General features: G+C 32.5%; 1 protein-coding gene and 1 long non-coding RNA gene across 2 annotated transcripts; both read left to right on the plus strand.

Moving 5' to 3' along the window:
- Nucleotides 1-5,955: 5,955 nt before the first annotated feature.
- On the plus strand, nucleotides 5,956-8,133 carry LOC110786705 (uncharacterized). Its single transcript, XR_002532919.2, has 2 exons — nucleotides 5,956-6,492; nucleotides 6,836-8,133. It is a non-coding gene; the product is annotated as an uncharacterized lncRNA (long non-coding RNA).
- A 10,498-nt stretch (nucleotides 8,134-18,631) lies between these two features.
- LOC110785095 (auxin-responsive protein SAUR32) lies at nucleotides 18,632-19,472 on the plus strand. The gene has a single exon (XM_021989540.2). It carries the CDS (start codon nucleotides 18,875-18,877, stop codon nucleotides 19,271-19,273), a length of 399 nt encoding a protein of 132 aa, XP_021845232.1. The 5' UTR covers nucleotides 18,632-18,874; the 3' UTR covers nucleotides 19,274-19,472.
- Nucleotides 19,473-27,055: the final 7,583 nt, after the last annotated feature.

Below are 27,055 nucleotides of genomic sequence, written 5' to 3' on the forward strand. Positions count from 1 at the left end.
ATTTAATTTATTTTAAAGAAAAAATAAAATTGAACAATAAAATGAAATAATTACTGTGAGCGTTGAAATGTGGAGCCATGAATCGTCCTCTCCGTTTGTCACTTTGATGTACACTCCACATTCACTCTTAGCTTACATTTGTTTTTTGTATCTCTATCTTTTGAAAGAAACAATCGACAAAGAATGTAGCCGTTGCTTGATCAAGACATTTTTGCGATAAACTAATTATTACGGAGTAAATTATAATAATAGGCGATGATAAATGTCGCAAGTTGCGACAATATTTAGTTGTCGCAATCTTATGTGTCAGATTCTAAATGACACATATAGGCGCCACGTAGTCAGGCGTCATCAAAATATTTTTACTATCAGTTCAATATATTTTTATTATGAAAATATGTATAGAAGGAAACAAATATTTATTATATTTATAATAAATTAGAATATTAAGATTTTCCTGCCTTTTTTGTAACATGTATAATATATTATATAAGTTGAATATTTTAGTTTCCAATTACGTTCATGACACATAAGCATGTCATGTCATCATTATGACACTGATTTTTTCTGAAATAAGTGGAAATAAGGTGAATAAAACAGGGCATAAGTTGTATCATTATATTAACAATAACGAATTAAAGAATTCAAAATGTCAATCTAATTGGTTTTGGTTCAAAGCATTTCAAATTTCATCTTATTTATTTCTCTAGATCTTTTTGTCCGAGGCATGCATGTTGGAATGAGAAGATTTTTTTTTTTTTTTTTTTTGACAACAAGAATGAGATAGATACTGTTTACTCTTCAAATTTGTACATACATAATTACACCATTGAGTGCATGATTTTGTCATATATATGAGCTGCATATGTGAATACCTAGATAAGTTCTAACATAAATAGCTTGATAATGCAATATTACATGGTGGACCAACAAAAAAATTAAATAGAAACTCAAGTTCGAAAAAGACATTAGATTTATATGGAGTAGTAACAAAAGTCAAAAAGTAGAAACTTTGAGCAAGGTAAAACGATATAAGGTGAGAAATGGGGCTACCAGGAGAATTATAAAGGAAAAGTTAAAGGATAAAAAATGATGAATGGCAAATTAGCAACATCCAAATTCCAAATAAAAATACGGATTACTCGTACAGTAATCAAAATGGACATATCAGAAAAATCATGTGGCATAAAAGAAGCCATTCATAGATCGAACATAATTGACTCTAAAAGCTACTTTCACCTAAAAAGCTTCTCTTTTCATATTGACTTTTACAACTCCAAACAATTTTTTGTCTCCTTCAATTCTCCAGTCAATTTACTGCTCCATTTCCGGTTCAATATTTCCATGTTAAATCAACAGTTTCTATTATCAAGAAAAAATATAAATTCAACAGTTTTTCTAACTTTAATTCTATTGTAGTCTTAACCTTTACTCCCTCTATCCCGGAATACTCGCAACGTTTTGACTGGAAACGCTTGCCATGCACAACTTTGACCATCAATATCTTTAACTACATATTATAAAAACTTATAAAATATTAATATTTTGAAAATATATATTACGATGAAGCCAATAATATATTATATACTAACATTTGTTTTCATATACTATAAATAAAATAGGGTCAAAGTGAATTATGTGAATAGTGCAAAAAGTCAAACCGTTCCAAGTATTCCGGGACGGAGGGAGTAATTAATACGTAGTACTTGGTATGTTATACGGAATATATAACTATACAAGGTGGAATATACAAAGTACAGAGTAATAATTTTTCTAAAACTTTTTTAATTAAAGAAAAATTAAACAATATCCAATAAGAAGAAGCAAATTCATATCCATAGCGTAATCTATCTATTGTATGTACTCCGTAATTTTTATTAATATGTAAAAGAAGAAATAATTGATCAATGTTCAAATAATAGAATATAAATAATGTATAAAGTTAATATAATGTAATTATTTCGAAAGGAGAAAGTTTCTGCAATTACATTCTAGGTTTTCTTTGACAACGTTGAAGGGTTAAGTTACTACTCCGTAATTATGAACATATTCGTTGTAAGAAGTTAACACTTCCAACTTGTACAATTCAGTGATCGATTAAGTGAATTGCGTATGTACTTACGGTTACTTAACTATGTATACGTAGTAAGTATGAATTGACGTAGTAATATGACAATTCGATCTAACAAAAGAAAAATAATAATTTGTGCATGCAATATCGTTTTCAGTTGATTTTACTACGGAGTACCATTTACGTAGCAAGTCATGTATACATCGTTTGGGCAGAGGCATTGAAACTATCGTGGTCCCTAATTCCCTATGGCAAGCAAGATGCCTTCTATTCATATTTCACCTACTACTAACTTTCTAACCTAAGATGCTTATAAACTTGGAAAATACAAATCTAAAATAAAATAAAACCTTGAATGGATATATATGAGTTTTTACAATTAGAATAAATTTTAAAAATTACTAGTTATTAGAAAATACTCCCTCCGTTTCAGATTACTTGTTACCTTTTCTTTTTCGTCCGTCCCAAATTAGTTGTAATACTTTTAAATTAGGAATGACCCACAATTATTATATTGTTTCTAATTCTCTCTTCCCACTAAATTTTTTCTTTTCCCCACCCACCATCTCCCATTCAATTAAAAAAATACCTCACTAACTACTATCACATCTACTTTTTCAATAAAGTAATATTAAAGCATTCATATATATATATTTATACTACTCCCTTCATTTCTTTTTGTTCTTTACATTTTCTTTTTTGGATTTTTGAAAATGTTCTTTACATTTCATTTTATATTATCTCATAATGCTTTAATATTCTATCAAAATTTGTATCAAATGATTATTTTAACCAATTAAATTCATCTGGTCATTTAATTTCTTACACTTTTATATTGTGACATTAAATTTTTCTCATTTTTCAAATAATATCAGAATTTTGATAAGAGTGAAAACATTATAAATAAACGTAATTATCCTTTTTTAAATGAGAAAAAAAAATTAGAGAAATCTCAGCGCATATTTATTAATCGTTAATAAACGTGCAAAAGGTAAAACATAAAGAACAAAAACAAACGGAGAGAATAGTAACAACGCGGATTCAAATCATATTATCGTATCAAGTTAAAAATTGTTAGCTACTCTGTAGTCCGTACTATGTAGATAGACCCCCACGAGACCATATAGGTAAGGACGATAGGGCGAGTATGAATGGAAAAAGAAACAAGAAGGGGGTGGTGGATTGTGGACCCAGAGACGCTAATATGTCGGTCATGGGTTGCATGGGTCTCTCGAATTCATCGCCGGTGTTAAAAACTGCGCGGCCAACGAGGGTTCTCCTCTCCTCCTCGTCCTACTTTTCCTCCACCTAAATAAAAGGCTAAAAGTGTCATTCCTTAAATTATTGTTAAAATTATTGGAATTTGATGATCCTAAATTAGGATTTAATAATTGATGGATTCAGAGTAAACATTCCAATTTTAAATGCATGTTATTATTATCGGGCAGATCAATTACCCAACTACTCCTCTGACTCACTTGCACCCTACCTCTTTACTATCATTCCTCCATGTTTTTTTTTTGTTTTTTTTTTTCATTTTTTAATTTACTCCCTCAGTTTCTTACCGTTTGAAATTAGGCAATTATTTACAATTTAAAAAAATCTACTACGGAGTAATAATTTTTCAATACATAGAAAGAACATAGTTATGAATGGTCTTATTAATTCGATTCTGTGTGCTTTAAAAATATCAATGTTTTACTAATAAGAAATTAAAGATATCGATGATAAAAAAAAAAAAAAGTATGTGCATTAACAAATGCGCACAGTTAAAACAGAAAGATCAATAAAAAAACCTAGTGGAGTGACATTAATGGGATGATAGTAAAATTCCAAAGTCTTTAATGGTCTTTGCATCTTTCATTTACTGCTGTAACACTCCCTCTGCTCTGTGTACTTGTACTGTGCCTCTTTTTGAATTTCATAGGGTAAAACAATTTGCCTTAATTTCAAGTTTTTTTATACGGTAATTAATTTTCAATGAATTTAGAGCTGATATTGGAGGTGCCATTGTGGTACTGTGTAATGGTACACTGGTATTACACTATTACCATTTATTCCGGTGAAACCATCAAATTCAGAGAGTACAAGAAAAATGAACAAGTAGCTTGTATTCAGTGACAGACCTTGAACAGTTTTACGAGTATGACCGGGTAGAAAAAATAATTAAGCAATATACTATGTAATTATACAATTATACACAAATTTTAGGGAGACGTAACTAAAAATGCACTAACAATTTTTCGGCCGGGGTGACTAATTTGCTAGGGCAAGCAAACATTGATGGTGTTTTTGGACACGATTTTTTTAAGTATGTATCTCATATCTCACAATGTATTATTTATGACTAATTGAGGTTGGCATGAGCGGTTAAGGGTCTCTTGCTCCTTAACCAAGTTCTCGGGTTCGAGCCGTGAGAATGGAAAAAATCTCAACTGGGAGGGATACTGCCCATCGAGGTACCCATTCAAACTCTCGCGAGAGATTAGACCACTCACAGAAGGCGGTGGGAACTCCTCGTAGTAGAACCCAAAAAAAACAATGTATGTATACACCTGTGTGTACATACCAGCGATAATAATCTTTTTAAAACTTTTCACCACCAACCAAATGACCAATAAGAAAAATTAAAATATTCACTTACATAAAACACCTAATAAAATCGTTTTAAATTCATTTATTAGTATTTGTATAGAAGTTTCAAAAGTGGTATAGACATTACACTCGATCGTACTAAAATTTTGTTAATTGTCAACGTAAACTTTGATACGAGTACTTGTCAAATACGAGTACGTAGTAGGAGAACCAATAAATGTGTAACCCAAAGGTGAACAAGTATTTAATTACAATAACTTAGGAAGAATTATAGAAGCTCAGTTATATAAACGCACACTCATGCAATAGGAATTTATTAAATACGGAGTACTTGGCAAGTTATTTAATTTAAGTTGAATAATTAGATACCCAAGTCTTACAAAAATAACCAAATCGGAATAACATAACAGTCAGTACTCAGTAGTAGGTCCATTGACCGTAGCTGTACGTTATGTACAAGTAGTTTATGAAAAATTACAGTGGCAAGTAGTTAAAGAAGTAAAAAGTAAGGTACTCCGTATTTAATTATTCATTAAATAAATTAAGGGACTTAAACACGGCTTACGACATAAATGGGAGATAGAAAGTGATGTTGAATGACAAGTTACGGCATTCAATTCTTTACTAGAGCTATGTTTATTTACCTTACACATAATTAACTCACTAATTAAAGCTATTTTTTGGTCCATTTTCTTACCCAGATTTATATTTAAGACTGAACCAAAATAGTACTCCATAGCTCATTTATAATTCAGTTTGTTGCCCTAATACTTCTATATAATTCGTCCATATTAGCCCTCACTGGCGGATTCAATGTGTACGGCATAGTTCATTCAAGGAAGGTGAGATTGAGTTACTTATTCTATTGTTCAATTCCTCTAATTGTTGTTTTTGTCGTATCCCGATAACATCTCAAGAAGGTAGATAATTCAAATAACAAGACTCATACAATTAAACGTTTTTCTTTTTGTGTTCAATTGGACTCGTTGGCTTTTTATTACATTAGCCGTAGCCTAATTCAGAAACGCACTTCTCCGTAATACACTTTTCTTTATACAAGTTTACTATTAATCTTAAAGTGTTTCCTAACCAAAAAAACCTCCGCACATAGTAATCCAAAGGTATATATGTTGATTAAAAGAGGTTAAAAATGAAATAAATGTTAGCTTCAAGTGTTGAACAAAAAAAACAATGAATGAATGAGATGAAAGAGAAGGTATCCTTTTTACTTCCCTTCCCACAAGGTCATTTCCAGAGTAAGAAACTAAGAATAGTGTGTGTGGGGCCCACTTCCCTCACCTCATACTATCTGCCCAGCTTCAACTGTCCCTCGACTCTTTTGTCTTTTCCTCCATTTTTATTTTTAAAATTTAACCTTCTTTTCCTTTAATTTTTTTTAATTAAATAAAAAAATAAAAAAACAGTGATAAGCTAGAGAAAGAGAAGTTTCTCTCTCATGGCCCCGGTGTTATTATAACCACCCCCCTCACATTCCGCTTCCTCATTCTCACCTCACCTCCCCTCTCTCTCTCCCTCTCCCTCTTTCTCTCTCTTCCCCCCTTCAACCTAGCCGATTTTCATGGGGGTACTATTCAATATTCATCCCAAAATTAAAAAAAAAAACAAAAAAAAAAATCAAATTTCAGAATGAGTGAGGATGGAAGCATATGAGTTGAGGGGAATGTTGTCTGGCTCGAGGACTCGTATGGATTTAGATCGAGATCTTATAATGGTCGCCGGACCAGGCTTCATTCCCCCCAATTTTCTCTGCTTCCCAAACACCTCCTTTCATTTCCTCTTCAATGGCCTTTTTCTTTCTTTCTCAGGTAATCTCAATTTTCTCTCTCCTTCTGCAGAGTTTTTTTATTTGGCAGTTTTGGGTTTGGGTTTGGGTTGATTGGTGTAATCATGATAATCTTTGACCCTTTTACTCTCTAAATAGATTCTGTAAAACCCAGTCAGAATAAAAGTTTATCATCATTACTTCATCATCTACTTATTTTTATTTTTATTTGTCAGTCAGATTTCAATCTTCTTGTTTTTTCAAAATTTAATCATCATTATTTATCCATAGGGATTTGTTTTCTGTTCAGATCTACTCTCCTTTTCACCCTTTTCTCTTTCTCTCTCCTAGGGTTTCAATTTCATCAAATGTTTTTTTCTTTTCAGATCTACTTCAATTAACATAAAGAATTGTACTACGATCTCCTTTTCGGAGTATGACAGATGCATGTATGCTGTCAAGTTACTAGAGAGAATCTGGATTGAATCGCACTCGATCCTATTCATACTAATTAAGATAAGATCTGTGTTTCCCAATTTTTAATTTTACTTTTTTTTTTTTTTTTTTTTTTTTAATATAAACTTATAAATTATGAGCTTCACATGTGGATTGTTGTCCTAGTGTCCTTAAACAATTAAATCTGTGTTAATATTGTTTGAAAAACTGATGTGATGCTTATTTAAATTAGGTGATGATAACCTAGGGAGTTAAAATCTGTTCCAAATTCTTTTAATGTTGTTTTGAATGAATGCAGGATACGATGAGAGAATCAGTGCAACACACTTAATGAGGCTTTGATTATTGCAACATTATTTTGACTGACTTTTCTCTGGGTTTTAATTACTTAGTCCTCGTACTAATTAATTTACCATTTTCTTCAATCATCGTCAACTAGTACAACTTGTTGTATTAATAGACTCCTCTAATTGCATAACAGTTAGACAAACGTTTGGCTAAAAAAGGGGAGCATACAAGTCAAAAGTTAGACAGGTGAAAATGGTGTGGGTACAGATTACCATGCTCATCTGTTTGCTAAAAGCCTACAACTCTTTACAATACTTAACCTCTTTTTTTGTCTCAAGATTTCCTTTTCTTTCTTTTTTTACAAATATTGAACGTGTGATTTGTGATGAGAAAACTCAGGACACAGAAAAAGTTAAAACAGTTGATTTGAAAAGATAAGAGCGGAGGTTTTTATGCATTACACTTTCCCCTCCACAAACTCAATTGTACCACCATGGAAATCAGGAAATGTATTTTCACTAATTTAATAATGGTACTAAATTGCTGTCTAGTTTTTTCATAGACGCTTCAAAGAGAAACCAAGTTCAAGTTGGAGATACGAAGAACAACATGCACTTACAAGTTACAAACGCATAGGATGATAGGAGTACCGAGTACGGAATAGTAACCATGGCATTGGGACATTGTGATCGATTATCAGCGTTATTATGTGATTATCCAAACAGCATTTAATTTTGCTATGCTATAGTCTTTGTTTAGAGTGATACTCCCTCCGTTCCTTAATAGGAGTTTAAGACACTTAAATTGACTTATTAATTTAATGTGTGTGTTTTTTTTTGTTTTTTTCATATAGTTAGTGAGAAATGTGTAGAAGTGTAGGTGAGTTAGTAGTTAAGTGTGAGAAATATTATAATATTGGTAAAAATTTCCATTTATAGAAGCGGTGCAAGTATTATTAGCCGGCCCGAAAAAAAAGCGGTGCAAGTATTAAGGGACGCAGGGAGTAGTTTGTACTGTATAAATACAAATCGAAGTACCAAGTATAATTCGTAATGTTTCAACTTTGATTATATTTGATCAGTAAGGACTAAGAAGTATTATGAAGGGAAAATATGTTTAGTAATAGTGACAGTCTTCACTACAAGAAATAGTACTATTAACGACGGGAAATCCCGTCGCGAAAGGCCAATAATTGTTGATTGACGACGGGATTTCCTGTCGCGAACCCGTCATAAAAGGGGGCCGTCGTTAATAGAAATCCCGTCGTAAATCCGTCGTAAAAGACATTTGCGACGGTTATTCCCGTCATTGTTTGGTTGTTTGCCCCGTCGCAAAAGTCTTTTGAGATGGGATTTTTGACCCGTCGTAATTAGGTTGTCGTTAAAGATACAAATTCTTGTAGTGCTTACTTAATTAGTCCACCTAGCTGTTTTATGTGTAATTAATCAATATGGCCGGATTTTGTATTAAGGTCCAATGTTCACTAACTAAATACGGAGTATAAACCATCAATTTCCTTCAAAAAATAGTATCTTCAATGTACGTTCTAATACGGAGTTAAAGTTGTAATATGCTAACAACGGGTTGAATTATTGTTAAAGGGTAGTCCGTACTAACAAAGATGTTCAAGAATCAAGCATTCTAACTTCGATTATCGACGTTTAACTACAACTTGAGAAGTAGTTGGAGTTGGTAACACAAAGCAGAAAAAAAGAAGAAATCCGTATCAAGAATCCAATTATAGACAACTTCATTAAAAGATGTTTGATGATGTGATTGGTAATTGAATTTAAAGCTTTAACTATTATGAACATCTCTTTAATTACTTCATAACCAAGTCAAAAGGTTATATCTTTTCAGAACTTTTAGTTAAGGGAATTAAAAGTGGTTCAATATAAATATATAATATCTAGATCTTCAATTGTAAGTCATGCCTGTTTGTCGTTTGATGTCTAAAAGGCTACTACCCATCACAAATTCAGAACTCGTACGAATAATGTTGGTAATAATCTTTTTTACTTTGTTCGATCATACAGAATTACAGATCAATAAAAGACTAATAATGCAGCAGCAGATAACATGAGAATTTTAATATTCATATAGGTCTGTTCTTTAGGATTCTATTTCAATCAGTTCAGTTCAGTTCAGTTCAGTTCAGCTCCATTGTGTTCAGTTTGATTCAGTTCAGCTTCATTCAACAAGTTACATTACATGGGAATTCTAATGCATGTTCATAAAATAGTCTCAGCTACTAGGGGATACATATATGTTAACTAATGATAAAATTGAAAGATTTCACGAGGAATAACAAAATTGCTTTCGAGTTGTGGTCAATTGTTGCCTCGCATATTGGCAATCCACATCAATGTCTTCAGATGGAGCTCTCAAGGAAGACAAAACTAAAGGGCATGGGTTCAGTAAACACGGGCTTCACTATCACAAAATAAATGCATTGGTGAATTAGTTGCCGGTTATGGACACCCTAATAAAAGCTAAGGGCCTTAATCAATTAAGTTGTTTTATACGGAGTATGTAATTATTGTATGCGGTGGAGTAACCTTGTTGCTACGATCCATTGAGATTCAAACATACGTTGCTTTAGTTCGTCTTTCTTTACTAGTTCCTCTTTACTAATTAATTCTTCCCTCCTTACGAATTATTACCTCCGTTTCAAAATGATTTTTTTGTTTTTTTTGTTTTAGCCTGTTTTATTACTCCGTATGTTATTTACATTTACTTTATTTTTTTTTGGACGTGAAATTTTACTATCACTTTCCACTACAATATTTATCACTTTTCACTCATTTTCTTTAATTTTATTCATTTTTCCTTACATTCACAGTCCACCCACCTTTTTACACTCTATACTTTATCTGTATTTTATTACATTCACCTACATTTTACAAATTCTTATCTTTTTGTCTTAATTTGTGTAAATAGTAATCGTAAAGAATAATATGAAACGGAGATAGTATATATATTGTTCATAGAGGTTAGCTGGTGAATAACATAATATTGGCTAATTAAGTACCAAGGCATTCATGCAATCCTTACACAAAATTATGCTATATGTTAGGGTAACTCGATGGCATACATGGGTGTTGGATATGCCTTTGCCAAAAAACTCAAGAGCGGGATCTTGATCAGTTTTACGAGGGGGAAGGTACAAAAAATTAAGCTATATACTATATAATTATACAATTATAACAAATTTTAAGATGGCGTAACTTTAACAAATGTGGATTTTCTTGGAAGAAATAAAATTTTCCTTAGATTTATCACTTCCCGATATTATAGGTGATGCACTGATGCATATAGGGGTCATATAAGGTCTTCTAGAACCATAAACGTCTACTTAATAATCGCATAGACACCGAGAACAACACGTCTCATGTGTGACCAGCCACACCATCAACTTGAAAGTGTGACGCGCATAGCTAATATGGATAAAGTTATTGACGGGTGTTACTTGACTTTCTATGTTGGTGTTACTTATACATTATATTCGCTGTTACTATTTTTTTTTTTTTTTTTTTCTGCAGTTTCTTGAATTTCTTTGAATTTCATGTATGAGGTTCCTTGTATAGACTGATGTTACTTGATTTTCTATGCTGGTGTTACTTTTACATTGTATTCGTTGTTACTTTTCTTGTTTTATTGTAATTTCATGTTAGAGGTTCCTTGTATATAGTCCGGTGTTACTTGACTTTCTATGATTATGTTACTTATACGTTGTATTCATTGTTATTTTCTTGTTTTACTACAATTTCTTGAATTTCATGTTCGAGGTTCCTTATATAGACTGGTGTTACTTGACTTTTTATGTTGGTATTATCTTTTAGTTATTGCAGTTTATTCAATTGCATGTTAGAGGTTTATTGCATAACTGATGTTACTAGACTTGACTTTCTATGCTAGTGTTACTTTTTCTTTTTCTTTTTGACGGGGAAGAACAATATCCATTAATAATAAGCCATACGGCATCTACAATGATAAAAAAGATCTGCATACCACAGATTCAAAGAAAATATATAACTGTTACAATCAAAACAATTACTATTCTGCATCCTAAAGCACATCTCGTACTCCACCGCTTCTAGCTTGACGCGAGCAGTGATTTTCGATGATTTCACATCTTTCAATTCCAAGTAGAGCCCTTCGCAATCTGCGCACGAATTGTTCCGATCGACGAGTTGATGATAAACCCTAAACCCAGTGGCGGACCTTGAACGGTTTTACGAGGGGGGCCGGTAGAAAAAAATTAAGCAATGTACTATATAATTATACAATTATACAAAAATTTTAGGGGGGGCCGTAACTAAAAATACACTACAAAAATTTTCGGTCGGGGGGACCAGGCCCACCCCAACCACAACAAAGATCTGCCATTGCCTAAACCTGTATGAATCCAAATCTCCTTCCCAATTATTGAAACTCTAAAAAATTCTCATCCATGAATGAGAATCAAGAACCTAGAAAAATCTAGGAAAAACCCAAATAAATTGGGAACAACTCAATAATAATTGGGAACAAATCAACGGAAAAGAAACCAAAACAAGAAAAAACATGAAAAGAAAACAATGAAAAGCAAGAAGAAGGGTTGAAAATAGTCTAATTTCCGAAGAAATTAGACTACTTCGGGCCTAAACGGCCAAGAAAATTAAAACCCTAAAAGATGAGAAAGAGAGAAAAAGGAGAGGGGGGGAGAGGAGCGGCGAGAGGAGTATGAGTAAAAAAGAATGCTAGTGTTACCTATACATTCTTTTCGCTGTTACTTTTCTTGTATTGAATTTTATTCAATTTCATGTTAGAGGTTCTTTGTATATATTGATGTTACTTTATTTTATATGTTGATGTTACTTTATATTCTTTGCTGATATTACTTTATTTTCTGGGATTTAAACACGTTGGGCTTATTTATAAGTGTGAACATGTCACACCATCAAGTTGATGGTGTGGCTGGTCACATATAAGACTTGAGGCACTGAGAATAGCTTTTCTTCAACAAAATGAGTAACAAGAAACCATCGCACGAAAATGACAATTAAAGGGGGCTTGAATAAATGGTTCTATACACGCAATATTCAAACTTGGGTCTCACGGGGTATATCAGTATATGGAAAACGTCCACACCCTTAACATTTTGGGGTCAGAATTGAAAATTAAAGGTATAACTTATCCAACATTTGAAGGCATTTACCGTTTTGGACCAAATTTTGAGATTTGCGAGACCCTGTCTCAAAAACTCCAAAAAAATTTGGAGGCAGTTTTGAAACATAAACACCCATGAATTTTGTAAGAAAATGGCTAAAATGCCACTTAAGAGTTGAAGGAGATGATTTTAACCACCTAGTACAACTCTCGGGATAACGTGGAGTACATGGAAAGCATCTGAACCTTTAATCTTTCAGGGTCGGGAAAAGTCCAATAACCCAAATTTTGAGAAATAACTTCTAGAGTCATAGAACTATAGATGATGGTTTTAAATCTTTCAGGGTCCAAAATATTGCTTGCGATCAATTGTTCCCTCGCATATAATTGGCAACACATTAATTGTTCAGATCAAGCCCTCAAAGAAGACAAAACTAAAGGGCATTGGTTCAGTAAACATGGGCTTTACTGTTAGTCTGTTAGAAAATAAATGCATTGGTTAATTAGTTGCTGATGAATGTTGTTAAAACTCGGCTCATTTTATAGTGTTATACATGTATATGCATGTTTTTCTTTTCACACAAATGTAGTACACTACCAAATGTCTGTTGATTCAGGGGTGAACTTGATAGGGAAAACTCGTGTTCGATCCCCCGTAACTACAATTGGAAGGGGACTGGAACCTATCCACCCAGAACTCGCCGCGAATCCAGATTAATCCTAAGGATGAACCGAATACTAACACCAAAGAAAAATATAGTACACTAGTACGTATTATACTTCGTATGTTATCATATTACTCGCAACTCCTAACGCTTATATGATTAAGACACCACTTTTTTCTATTTATGCAAATATTTCTTAATTGTTAATTACCAATATAATTTAAAACCTTTCACCCAAGCTAAAGAATCTTAGCTATTACGCAGCTACATTTCTTTTCTTAAAGGCCATATGGCCTTGTTTGTACGCGCACTCACTTTCGGTCCAGAAATAAAAAGCCTTTTCAACATTGGGCCACCACAATCTCATTAGTCATTACCAGAATATATAGCCCACATCCTCGCAGTCCAGTAGGTCCAACGACCTTCGCCTGTAACAAAACACGACTCATACAGTCATACATCTCACAATCTAATATATATATATATAAAGGGGAGTTTTTTGGAGAGATTTTGGAGTGCCACATAGGATTGCCATGTCATTAAGTGTAATTTAAAATAAATATTAGTTACAAATAAAAATGAAAAAATAACTTTTGAAATAGTTTATTATCCGTTTACAAATCTGAGTCCAACAAACAAAAAGATAAATTTTGTAAAAAGATAATATTTAAAAAATAAACAAAAGATAAAAATTTGCAAATTAAAAAAAGATAACTATAATTATCAGCTTTCAATATACGGTATTTTTTTGTTGATGATCTATATATATCTAAACCAATAAAGATTAATCAAACATGCCTTGGGAAAGAAGATGATCTGTGATTATCTCAATTGTGGAACCACACCACGCCATAAAACCACCATCACATTATGTAACTTGCTTGCTTATTATATGTACAATGATATGGCAAAACTTTTGTTGATTGATATTCTTCTTTTCGTTCCAGGTTGTTCAATACAGTACACTCCGTATCACATACAAAATACAAAGTATATATATTAGATTAGATTCGGACGATCGAGGATTATGCGAGAACTTCATAGAAAACTACAGAAGATGAGCGTGAAATTGAGATAATTGTACATAATCTGGTAAATATTTGGTATGTTTGGATATTCACTTAAAATATAATTGTATATCGACTTATTGAGTTTTTGTTTTGGAATTACAATTTTTTGAATTACCGGTTACAATCATATATGCATGTGCTATTTGCTTTTTTATCCTAATTTATTTAGGTGTGATCTCAAAATTTTCACGATGTATTATTGTCTTTTTTTTGTGGTCAAAATCATTCTTTTACTTTGGATTATTTAACACCTGCAATTAGTGGAATCATCATTTTGATGCACTGGAATTTTTTTTTTGGTTATATATAAACTTAACTTCTCATGTAATTCGATCAAGAGTATATAGGAAGTTGGTATTGAAGGATAACGTATTTTTCGATTGATGAGAAGGATGACAACACCGAGCAAGTCATTTGCGGTGATTTTAGTGATTCCAAAAAAAAATCAGTGCATCACCACAATGATGATTTTAGAGATTCCAAAAAAATTATCAGTGCATCACAATGATGATTTGCATTTCCTTAAGCGTATTACGGGTGTATAAACACACATGCAATAGGTAACTAAGCTATACGATTGGATAATTGTTAACAATAAAACCAAAATTTACATAAAATAAAATAATATATTCAAATATAATAGACATATATGAACAAACAATTCAATATGCATTATTAAAATTATTTGTATAATAATAATAATAAAAAAAAGACCCGATAAAAGATAATAATAATAAGAGAAAAAGATAATTTATCCCGTTTAAAATAATAAAATAGAATTACAAATGTTATCAAATCAATCATATGTTAAGTAGTTATGTATTGTGATAAAAAGACACACGTAATTGATTCTCATATGAATTCATCAAGGTAAAGTTAAAAAATAAATCTCACAAACAAAAATAAATATATTTAACCCGTGCATCGCACGGGCTTTAAATCTAGTCCATTATAATCACAACTTTTTTTCCTTTTTAAAGACGCAACAAATAGATATACACTTAAATTCATTCTTAATGCCCATAGTCAAGATTACACAAACAAAGATATACACCTATATATGTGCAAACTACAATATTATTTACCTTTGTTAATTACATGAAAATTATTAGGTGCATTCGGGTGCATGTAATAACGTACATGTTCATTTACTATGTATTACTACCTCCGTTCCAGAAAATTCTTTACAGTTACTATTTACACCGACTCCGATGCAATATTTAACTACTAATATATCCAATTTCGTATGTGGAAAAATTATAAAAAGTTGATATTCTGAAAATACATACCGAGATCAATCTAACAAGATCTTATATATAACGTTTTGATGTATATAATAGTGAGGATTTACGGTCAAACCTTTCATATTTTGGACACATATTCCAAAGCGTAAAGAACTTTTCAGAAACGGAGGAAGTATATTATTAAGTGTATAATTCACATGTGATAATAGACTAGTTATCTCACTTCAAAAAACAAAGAGAGATTGACTAACATATAAGATTGGTGGGATATTCTACCTATCACCAATTGATTTTAAATGAAACTCCATCAGACTTATATGTTAGTCAATCTACATTTATATTTTTCCACTAAAGAGAAGAGAAGTGTATTCATTCCAAACCCTAGTTCTGACTCCAAAATTATTGCAAAATTGTAATTAAAACTCTGATGAGTATAGACAATGATTGCACTCTAGGATCATATATGTGTACTTTATAATTAGAAAATAACACTTTTATTGTCAAATGATTTTGTGTTAATAACTATGAGTTTCATGTTAACAATTATGATTTTTTATACTATTAAATTTTTTTTATAAAGTTACACCTCATATAAAAATAATATAGAAAATCAATTAAATCCGAATATCATTGGTGTTTTGTTCAAAGATCTAAATATTATCCAATCAATTAAGCATCAAATACGGACGGGAAACAATTGGGCCCTAAAACAGAATATTGTTTGAAAAACAAAAGTTGGGAAATTTGTTTTGGTAATTTGCCGCGGATACCCCGAAATTGCGGTCTCCCTACCAATTTGCCGATTTGGGAGTACATATTTTGTTATTGTTACGTACCTGTCTATAGTCTATTCAAAGGACCTCCTTGTTTCCATTTACCTTCATTTCCCAAGGTGACTTATCTTTGATCGGTAACTCGACATGAACCGAACACGAAAAAAATAAGTTACTGATCAAGGTTTATGACCCGTTTAATCAAACATTCAAACGGGTCAATACGACGTGACACATTTAATTAAATAGCCGAGTTAGTGTTGAAACTTTCAACACGAAACTGACACGACTTAAATTAACTAAGATAAAATAAATTAATTAATTAATGTATTTGGTGAAAATCATTTATCAAGGAGCCAACTTTATTGAACAAACACGACATAGCATGAAACAGACAAAAAGAAAAGGTTAGTGTCAAGAGATTCCGACACGATTACTTAAACGGGTCAACACGACACGACATATTTATTAAACGAGTCAAGTTAGTGTTGAGAATTTCAACTTGTTAGCACGAACACGACCCGACACAACATTTTGTAAACTCTACACCGATGCATATATAATAACGTTGTATTTGCATTAAAAAATAGAAGGTGTAATTATACTCCGTACGATGACTAGTAAGACCGTCAACTATAAACTTTTTAGTAGAAGGTTTGTTATATGGAGTGCATTATATACGGCTAATATTTACTATATCCATTTGATAATGATATTCTAGTTTAGAATTTAACGTTGTTTATAGTTAAAGGAAATTTTTTAAATTATTTTCAACATATAAGAAAAATAAAAATCATGTGAAAGTCTTGTTTGATTCATCTCATTCACAATGGGTATTTTAAGAATATTGAAATTTTACAATTTTTAACATTGCATAACTAGAGATAAAAATGATATAAATTGTGTATTGATAGACATGAAAACAAAAATCGAAACATTATTATGGACCGGATGAAGTAGGTTGTGAGGTAAAAGAATTCCGAGCAAAACTGAAAAATAGATAGAAAGTATGAATTACCCTTTGTTATTTTTGTATTCGAGATACTCTCTCCGTTTTTTTAATTAGTTTCCGTTTCGCATTGTGATGTTTTTTTATATTTTAATAACCTATTTTGAAATCTATCCTTATTTGTTCAACAATTATTCATCTTTTAGCCTTATATTACAATTGTAATTTTTTTTTCCAGAGCAACTCCAATGGTGGGCTATAAACTGATGTAGCTAAGTTTGCCACATTATATTTCTAGCTACAATTAATTTAAGGTACAAACTTTCACATAGGTGGGCTACAATCCCTTGTAGCTCCCTATAATATTTAATTTATATCTTTCCCCTTAATTTTTTTTGAGCTACGTGCCCAAAATAGCTACAATATTTTAGTAGCTGCTAATGTCATTATTGCAACAATGGTGTGCTACCTGCTCATATATTCTTTTTTTTCGTAAGCAGGTCAATTTTCCAACCATTGGAATTGCTCTCATTCCAAATCCCAAATAAGTATACAAGTGGTTCCTCTATTTTCTAATTTAACCAACTAAACACTCCACTTACCCATATTTTCTTAATTGTTCTCTATCTCCTACCCACGTGGGTGAGATTATTTAGATATTCATATGCAATATGTCCTTTCAGTGGATTGTTCAAATTACATAAGAAACTAATAAACAAGAACGGAAGGACCGTTAAGATTGCGACATTTAGTTTCTATGTTTCCTTAAAATTAAACAGTAAGGGATTGTTTAGTTGATAACTAATTTTTCCATTTACAATCGCTTTATGTTGCTTTTTTTTAGTAAGGGGTGAAAAATAGTATCATTGATTGAAACTTTGAAAGAAATCATTTGCAAAACGTGTTTTACTTTGAAAGAAAGATAAACTACCCGTACCTTTTTTCTCTACTTCCCATTTCTCTCTTCCCATCGATAATCACCCATCCACTCCCATTTTCTGTTTCTCCATAGCTTTTCTCACAAGGGACCAAACACAGAAAATCTAGTTTGAACTATTTTTTTTCCTATGAGAATATTTTCCATCCAACCAAATGTTGTTTGAGATGATGAAGTAAATTTCAATATCAGATATGTATTACAAAAAATACATCTCAGCTAACAAAACGAAAATAATAGGCTAAAGACAAACTCTAAAGAACAAAACACAACAATCAATTTGTACTGTTAATGTGAAAATGGCGTTTGTTTTGGTAAAATGGCGTTTGTTTTTGAAAAATGACGTTTGTTTTTCTCTATTCTGTCGATTTACGTATCTGATATTGGTCTCGCTATTCTCGTTTAAGCCGGCCAACAAACCTCTAACGTGACATGGCACTATCAATCCTTGTCATCACCCATGTGTATTACGCGTGACTTAAAACATGAAAATCCCAACCCTACCCTTCATACGTTTAAAATAACCACCAACAGTAACAGGTAAAGCCGTCATCTCACATTCTGAGTTAGGCCCACAATTTCAGCGGGCCCTTACCAAAGAATGAAACGGGTTTCAATTCTCAGCTATTTAAACCCAATCTCACCTCCACCAAACTTTCTCTCTCCTCTCAATTTTTCCTCTCTTCCTAGGTTTTTTTAAAAAAAAGAAAAATACAAATACAAAAACCTTAAAACATGGCTTTCACCAAAACTCTCGTAAATTTCTCCAAATCATGTCCCCCAATTTGCTTCGTTTTTCTCTAAAAAATCCTACCCCCCTGATTTCCCCCTGTTTTTAACACCCTCTTAATTTTTTTATTTTTCTTTTTAATTTTTTGATAAAAAAATCAAGATGGGGGCAAATCTTAACCTATATCTGCCCCACAAGAAGCAGCAACAGCCGCAGCAGCAGAATCAAGGTTCATCAAAGGGTGGTGGTGGTGGTGGCGGCGGCGGGATTGGCGTTCCAAAGGGTTGTTTGGCCATTAAAGTGGGCCACACAAATGAAGAACAGCAGAGGTTTGTGGTGCCTGTCGTGTACTTTAACCACCCTCTCTTTATGAAGCTTCTCAAAGAAGCTGAGGAAGAGTACGGTTTTGATCAGAAAGGTACAATCACCATTCCCTGCCACGTGGAGGAATTTCGTTATGTGCAGGGTTTGATTGATCAGGAGAAATCTGTTCTTCATCACCACCACCACCACAACCATCATGATCATCACAATCCTATTGTTGGCTGTTTTAGGGCTTGATTTTCTTTTTTGTTTTTTTTTTAAATTTTGATCTAACGGCTGTGATATTTTCTTGTAAATTCCGTCGGCCTGGATCAATCTTATTAGTTTTGTATGGGGGGTAAGGGGTTAATTAGTGGGTGTTCCATGAATCATAATTATGTTTTTCAGAAATTATTATGATGATGATGATATGAATGATAATGACGATTAATTTTAATTGTTGTTCTTTTTAAATTATCTTTTTTTATTATTAAAGAGCATGACGTTATGATGACGGAATTATGTGACATGCGAAAAAATTGTAGTTAGTTGTAACAATTTTTTTTGATAATTTAGAGAGGAACAAGAAGTAAGAAAAAAGAGGAAAAAGTTGCGATTTTTTTTTTGACTATTTTGCAAACAGATACAAATAGAATTGATTTTGGTGAATGATTGTGAATGTGATGTCATTGTTTTCAACATTTAACAACTCCAATTCTCTCAGTGTTTTCACATTTCACAAGTCCATTTAGTAAAGATTAATTTTCTTAGTATTTTTATTCACAATAAAAATAATATTTCCCTATGTCAATTTTTTTTTTTTTTTTTGTAGTTTGACACATTTTGTTTTCCAAGTTTGCCAATGTAATAATTTAATTTTTAAATATCATTGGGTAAAAATTATAAAAAGCGATATCATAAATTTATATAGTGAGAAGATTATAACAAAATCTATACGACTAGAATATAAGAATATTGTCAAAATTTAAACGGTATAAATAAAAAAGAACAAAGAAAATACTCCCTCTGTCCCTTAAGACTCGCACCACTTTTCTTTTCGTACCGTCCCTTAATACTTGTACCGTTTCTAAAAATGGAAATTTATACCAATATTATATTATTTCTCACACTTACTAACCCCACCTACACCCGTATTAAGGGACGGAGGGAGTAATGAATAGAATAGAATCGAAAAGGAAAGAGATCAATAGAAAAAGAAAGAAATTAGAGAAAGTGCGAAAATGATTTATTATCATATAGGGATGGTGAAAAGCACCATCTCACCAAATACAATGCTCAATATAAACGCCAATAAATTTCACTTTAATTTATCAAATGCCAATCACTTTAGCTTAAAGCACAACGACCGGTACACATTAATTACCATCTTCGCCATTGTTGTGTTGTTAAATTCTTGTGGAATGTGATTATCAGTAAAGTGAAAATTATTAGGTGTATCAGGTGTACGTATCTTATATGTACTGTAAGTTAAGCCTATTTGGGTATCATTAAGCATGAGAAGATTCAGATATAATATCACTTTCTAAGAGTTGATTCCCTACTATTTATTTTAAAGAAAATCATTATTGCTAACCATAGATTATCAACAATGATTGTAGTAGTGGACACTAAACTAACTAATTTGCTTACATCTTACTAACTTAGCTTAAGCCATATTTTAGTTTATTATTAATTGTATATTGTCAACTTCAATTTAATAAACTCCAATAGTTTGTGACGCAAAAAAAATATCTATATGCAAACCATATAATTTAAAAACTTAACAAGAGTTGAATATACCTGCCGTATTCATGTTCCCACTACTTGTTAGTTGCTAATTGATTAATAAGCTGAAATATAATAGATACGACCGTTGAACCAATGAACCGAACATTTCACCATCATTAGCCCATGCATGTAACTATGTAAGGGTATTAGTGTATTACCAAAGGTTGATTAACACTTTACTTATAAGGGTAGTTACTAATGAGCGTGATGCATTGATGCTACAATGATTTTTTCTAGTAATTGACTAATCAACCAAATAACCTGATTTTCTAATACCCTTAAGTAGCCCCTGTTCTATCTGCCTTATCTTCTACTTATTTCAGGAAAAGTAAGGAGATTCGAGTGCAGTTTATAAATAAGATAAGTTTTATAAGTATAGAAAAACTAAATGAAAATTAAGTGAATATAAATGCAGTTTTAGTACTCCATATTATGTATATTCCCTTTATTTCGCAAAATTCTTCCATTTTATATACGTTTCAACCAGCTTCATAAAGTATTTTCTACTTTTACATTAACAATGCATTTTTGTCAAATACACGTAGTAATTAAATTTTATTCTACCTAACTAATGTTACTCAACTCGATCAACTCTATGAGGTTGAATTTCTTATTTCATCCTATCGGCTATCTCCTCAAAGGTATTCACATGAAACCATATACACTAAATTAATTTTTTGGTAACTTAGTAAGAGTGTAGTAGGATTGCATGAACATGACCACTTGTACTTAGCCATATATAAAAAAAAAAAAGAACTACAAAAAAATGATCAAGTATAAATAGGACATGGACGTCCATCCACTTGTACTTATGTCATGCACCCAATAGGAATATTTCTAGAAAGTCTAAAATCAGTTTAGAATTTAAAGACTTTGAAAATTTAATGGTACATTAATTATTAATTGAAGAGTAAAGACAAGAGCAAACTAAAGTGCATGGAGCCAAGAGTTTCCGGAGTGGCCTCTTACTATTTCATCACAAGACTCAGGTGTGAATGTCCTCCTCGTGGCACGTGCTACTCGCATGTTATCTACTGCCCCACACCTATTACCAAGCCCATAATTTGTAGGTCATATGCCCCAAGCCCATAGGGCTTGTGATCTTAATTTAAGAATTTCTTCTCATCAACTGTGTACACTATATATTAAAAGGCGTAAAATTTTACTCTGCTTATGAGTCGTCGTTCGCTTTATGTAATTATTATATACATAAAAATTTCAAATTAACATGGTTTGCATAAGATTTGAACCCTTAACCTTAAATTTAAAGGATAAAACCTTTACCACTAAGCTATTAGATGTTTAATGTTTTCATTTCAAAAAATAATATATAAGTAAAAGCAAATGTTATCAATGTACTAACCCGGGATATCTCCTGGCTAAAAAACTAGTTATTGATTTATACAGAGTAGAAATCATTTCTCAACGAATGCTCTCCCCGTAGTCCCGTCTTTAATTATTAGTCCCATAGGTAAAATGTGTTTTATTAAAGTTTTGCCAAACTTTTATAAGAAAATGTGGGTATTTTTGTCTTTTTACTTTTATGAGTCTATGTAAATGGGGTAAATGATGGAAATATGTTTTTTTTTCTTTTGACGGAGGGAATATGTTACTATATAAGGAAACGCGACAATATTTAAGGACGGACCAAAATAGCATATGTGGTAAAACAAATAGAGACGAAGGGAGACTAATATGGTCTCTAGTACTCATAGGGAGAGTGGTGCTAAACATTAGAACATATTACATACACTCGGGTGCACCGTACACCCTCTCACATAATTTTCTTCTTACGTGTGAAGAGAAAGTGTAATATGGACAACCAATAGGCATAAAAATACATTTGGCTGCACGGTGCACCGGAATATACCTAATGTTTTTCAGCTAAACATCACTTGATCAAAACTAAGAGACTATTTCTATTTTAACAAAAGCTAAATTCCATGTTCGGAAAAAGTAGTAATTGGCTTAGTTTTAGATTATCATTCTGATTGGGAAAACAAAAACTGTGTAGTATGGTCCTATCCTTGGCTAGAAAATTCTAAAGGTCAACGAAAAAATGGTCCATGATCGAGCATGTAAATCAACCGCATGGCCATTATAGTCTTTCTTTCAATTTCCACAATACATGATGGAGAGATCGAGTACCAAGATGTAGATAATTGAGGTTATCAAGACAAACTTTACTCCATAGATAGAGTAATTTTCATACTTACTTTTCTCAAACTTTTCTAGAAACAAGAGTTTATAGTGAGCGGTATAACAATATGAAACGGAAAGAGTACATCAAAGTTTATGTTTTCAATAATTGTTTCTCATGAAAGATTTGACATAATTGACTTTTGAACACCAATGTTAGTGGCTACTATATCAGATATGAAAAAATTTCTCGCGGTTCTAATGATGTACTCTGTATATTTTAGAAAAACAAGTTTATTTTATTTAGACAAGTACAACTCTGAAAAAATAAAGGTTATACAAGCTTAATTTAAATTAAAATAGATTCTTAATAAGTTAAAAAGAAGTAAGTGGAGATACTCTCATCTTTAAGCTCCGTTTGGTTCGAAGTAAAAAGTGTTATGAAAAACGATTTCCCCTTTTAATCATTTTACGTTGTTTGGTTTGTCAAGGAATGAAAAATAATTTTTCCATAACTTAATCAAATGTGAAAAAACCTTTTCCACTTAAAAAATCGAAAAACTACTTTTCCACTTTTTCCCTTACCTCCCTTTTCATTATTCCATCAATCTTCTCTCATTTTCTATTTTCATTAATTTTCTTATAAGAAAATTAGACAAAGAAAAACAAGTTTGAAATTATATTTTACTTTTAAAAATGATTTTCCGAAACGCGACTGTACCATTGGGTTACTCAAACAAAAAAATCTATACACCTATGGCAGTTTTATTCCACAAAAAAGATCTCTTTTTCATTGTAGATGATTAAGATTCTTTTTTGTTTTTTACGTTTTGATAATTATTTAATGGGAGATAATTTTATTGATAATGATGTGGGCTTTATGGTAGGGCCAGGCCTTATGTTGTCTACGGTAGAATGGTCCATTAACAAGCTTTGTTAATAGTACAAAGAACAACTTCAAGATTTGCTTTTAATCAAATCTTCCAAACAATGCGTAAAGGATGTCCTTGGTGTCCTTATTGTGTACTAGCCTCTTGTGTTTAGCTTCCTTTCAGGTATTCCAACACTATCTTACTTATACAGTAATCACAATTGAAGAGTAGGCCTCATATAAAACCACCGTATACTTATACAGTTATATTAAAATAAATTTTAATAAATTAATGAGTCAATCCTAAAATTTTATATCGGTTAAATTGGGGCGAGTATTAAGTGATGGGGGAGAATACCTTGTATCATTGTATGGATTAACATCAATGTGTGCTATGGGCCTACGGCTTATTGGCAACTTTAAGAGTTTGCTTGTAAACTAAGAAGCATATACTTCATTTTAATTCGATTTATATTATATTTCAACATTAACTGGAAATGACATTCTAGTACATAAATCGAATAAAAACAATATTAAAAGACTACGGAAGTGATTAGTGTGTTCTAAGGAGATTTCTCCTGTGTACTGTTGGACACTTTGTCTTTAATTGAGCATTAAAAGTTAAGCCATTAATGAATCATCTGTCAACGCGTCACTCCCTACAAATTTTCATACAAATTCATTCCTATTGACATTATTTACGGCTGGCTACCCGGACCGTTAATGTATACGTAAAAATATGAATCAAAGCATACTGGATATTGACAAAATGTGATCAAAAGAGAGAGAGTTTGTATTGATGATCAAAACTAATGAATAATTATTACAGTAATGAAGGCCTTTTATAGCTTAATACATTCTAGAAGCTACTGAAATCTGTTACAACTAACTCCTAGAAATAAGGAAGCTATACTAACTGAAAGTGCCAGCGTGGCAACTCTCATGCACTACAATGTAGTACGTACTGAACTAATGCTCAAGCTGATCAATTGTGCAACATGTATAAGCTTAACAGTCCCCCTCAAGATGGAACATCACAAGTTCCAATCTTGGACAATAATAGTTGAAACTGTGCAGATGAAAGAGGCTTGGTAAAAACATCTGCTAGTTGATGTTCAGTGGGTAAGTAAGCAAGATGTAGAAGGCCTTCTAACACTTTGTCACGTGTAAAATGACAGTCAATCTCAATGTGTTTCGTTCTTTCATGAAACACTGGATTCCTAGCAATGTGTAATGCTGATTGATTATCACAGTGAAGGCAAATAGGTTTAAGATTAGAAACTCCCATGTCTTACAATAAGTTAACCAACCAAGTTACCTCAGATGATGCTGCAGCCATTGCCCTATATTCTGCTTCTGCAGATGACTTAGAAACTGTGTTTTGCTTTTTGGATTTCCATGAAACTGGTGACCCCCCTAACAGCAATACATAACCAGTGATGGACCTTCTAGAATCTGGACAAGATGCCCAATCTGAGTCTGAGAAAGCTTGCAACCTGATACACTCTGAAGCTTTTAGAAGTATACCTTGTCCTGCTGTGTGTGCCAAGTATCTCAAGGTGTGTTGTAGAGCTGTAATGTGAGGAAGTCTAGGATTTTGCAAGTACTGGCTTAACAACTGAACTGCATAGGACAAGTCTGGTCTGGTATGAGTTAGAAAGTTAAGTTTCCCAACCAGTGATCTATACTTCTCTGTGTCAGTGTACAATTCTCCATCTGATAGAGTTAGCTTTACATTAGCTGGTAAAGGGGTGATTGCTTTCTTTGTGATATCAAAGCCACAGTCACTGAGCAATTCTTTGGTGAATTTCTTTTGGCTAAGAATGATACCTTCAGAAGAATAGCCAACTTCAATACCTAGGAAATAGTTCAGCTTCCCCAAATCTTTGATACTGAACTCTTGGTGCAAGTATGCTTTCAAAGCAGTGATTTTGTTGTGATCTGTACCAGTAAGGATGATATCATCAACATAAACTGCTGCTATATTAATATGACCTTGTTGTTTGTGAATGAACAAACTGTAGTCATGCTTGGATTGAATGAACCCCTGTGTTTCAAGAGCAGTCATAAGCTTTTCATGTCATTGCCTTGAAGCTTGTTTTAATTAAACCATATATGGACTTGAGCAGCTTGCATACTTTGTTATCAGGATTATCAATGCCTTCTGGTACTTGCATATACACCTCCTCTTTTAAATCTCCATGGAGAAATGCATTGTTAACATCCAACTGGAAAAGAGGCCAGTTTCTGCTAGCTGCAACAGCAATCAAACACCTGACAGTTGTCATCTTTACTACTGGACTGAAGGTCTCTTCATAGTCAATCCCATACTTCTGGTTGAACCCTTTTGCAACTAATCTGGCTTTACACCTTTCCAGAGCACCAGTTGACTTTAACTTGACTTTGAACACCCACTTGCAGCCTATAGCCTTTTTTCCTTTAGGTAGTTTTACCAATTTCCAAGTAAAATTCTGATCAAGTGCATCGAGCTCTTTCTGCATAGCTTCCACCCATAGTGGTTGTTTAGCTGCTTCATCATAAGTGAGGGGTTCTGTGATGTCACAAAGATGTGATAGGAGAGCTTGGAACTCTTCAGGATAAGTGTCATAAGACACTAAATTGCACCAATGCTGAGTGAACTGAGCTGGAGAGATTGGTTTTGAATTTAGGATAGATGAGTAACATTGATAAGAATCTAGATAAGCTGGTTTTCTGTGTGTTCTAGTGGATTGTCTAGGTGGAAAGTTTGTAAGGGTATTCTCAGATGTAACATGTTCATGAGGAGTAGGTGGAGTGGAATCAACATCTCCAGAAATAGGTGAAGAAATGGATTGAGTGTGAGTGGAGGGTGAGTTTGGAGATGAATTTGGGAAAGGAAATATAGTGTCTTGTGAGGGAGATTCTTCCTGAGGAGTGGAGAGTGAGTTTGTTGATGGGAATATTGTGTCTGGGGAAGAGAAATCAGGTGTATCAAAGATTACAGGAGAGGAAATAGCAGGTAAGTAGATGGCATGTGTATAAGAATTGTTTGGAGAATTGTGTTTGTGATAGAGATGAAAGGGAAAATGTTTTTCATGGAAATGAACATCCCTTGATACAAAGAATCTATTTGTATCAAGTTCTAAAACCTTGTACCCCTTCTGAGAAGTAGAGTATCCCATAAAAACACATGGTGTTGCTCTATGGTTCAGTTTGGTTCTTCCTACTCTAGATGTGGACACATAACAAAGACAGCCAAATGT

Source organism: Spinacia oleracea, chromosome 2, assembly GCF_020520425.1.
Source record: "Spinacia oleracea cultivar Varoflay chromosome 2, BTI_SOV_V1, whole genome shotgun sequence".
NCBI classification, from domain to species: Eukaryota; Viridiplantae; Streptophyta; class Magnoliopsida; order Caryophyllales; family Amaranthaceae; genus Spinacia; species Spinacia oleracea.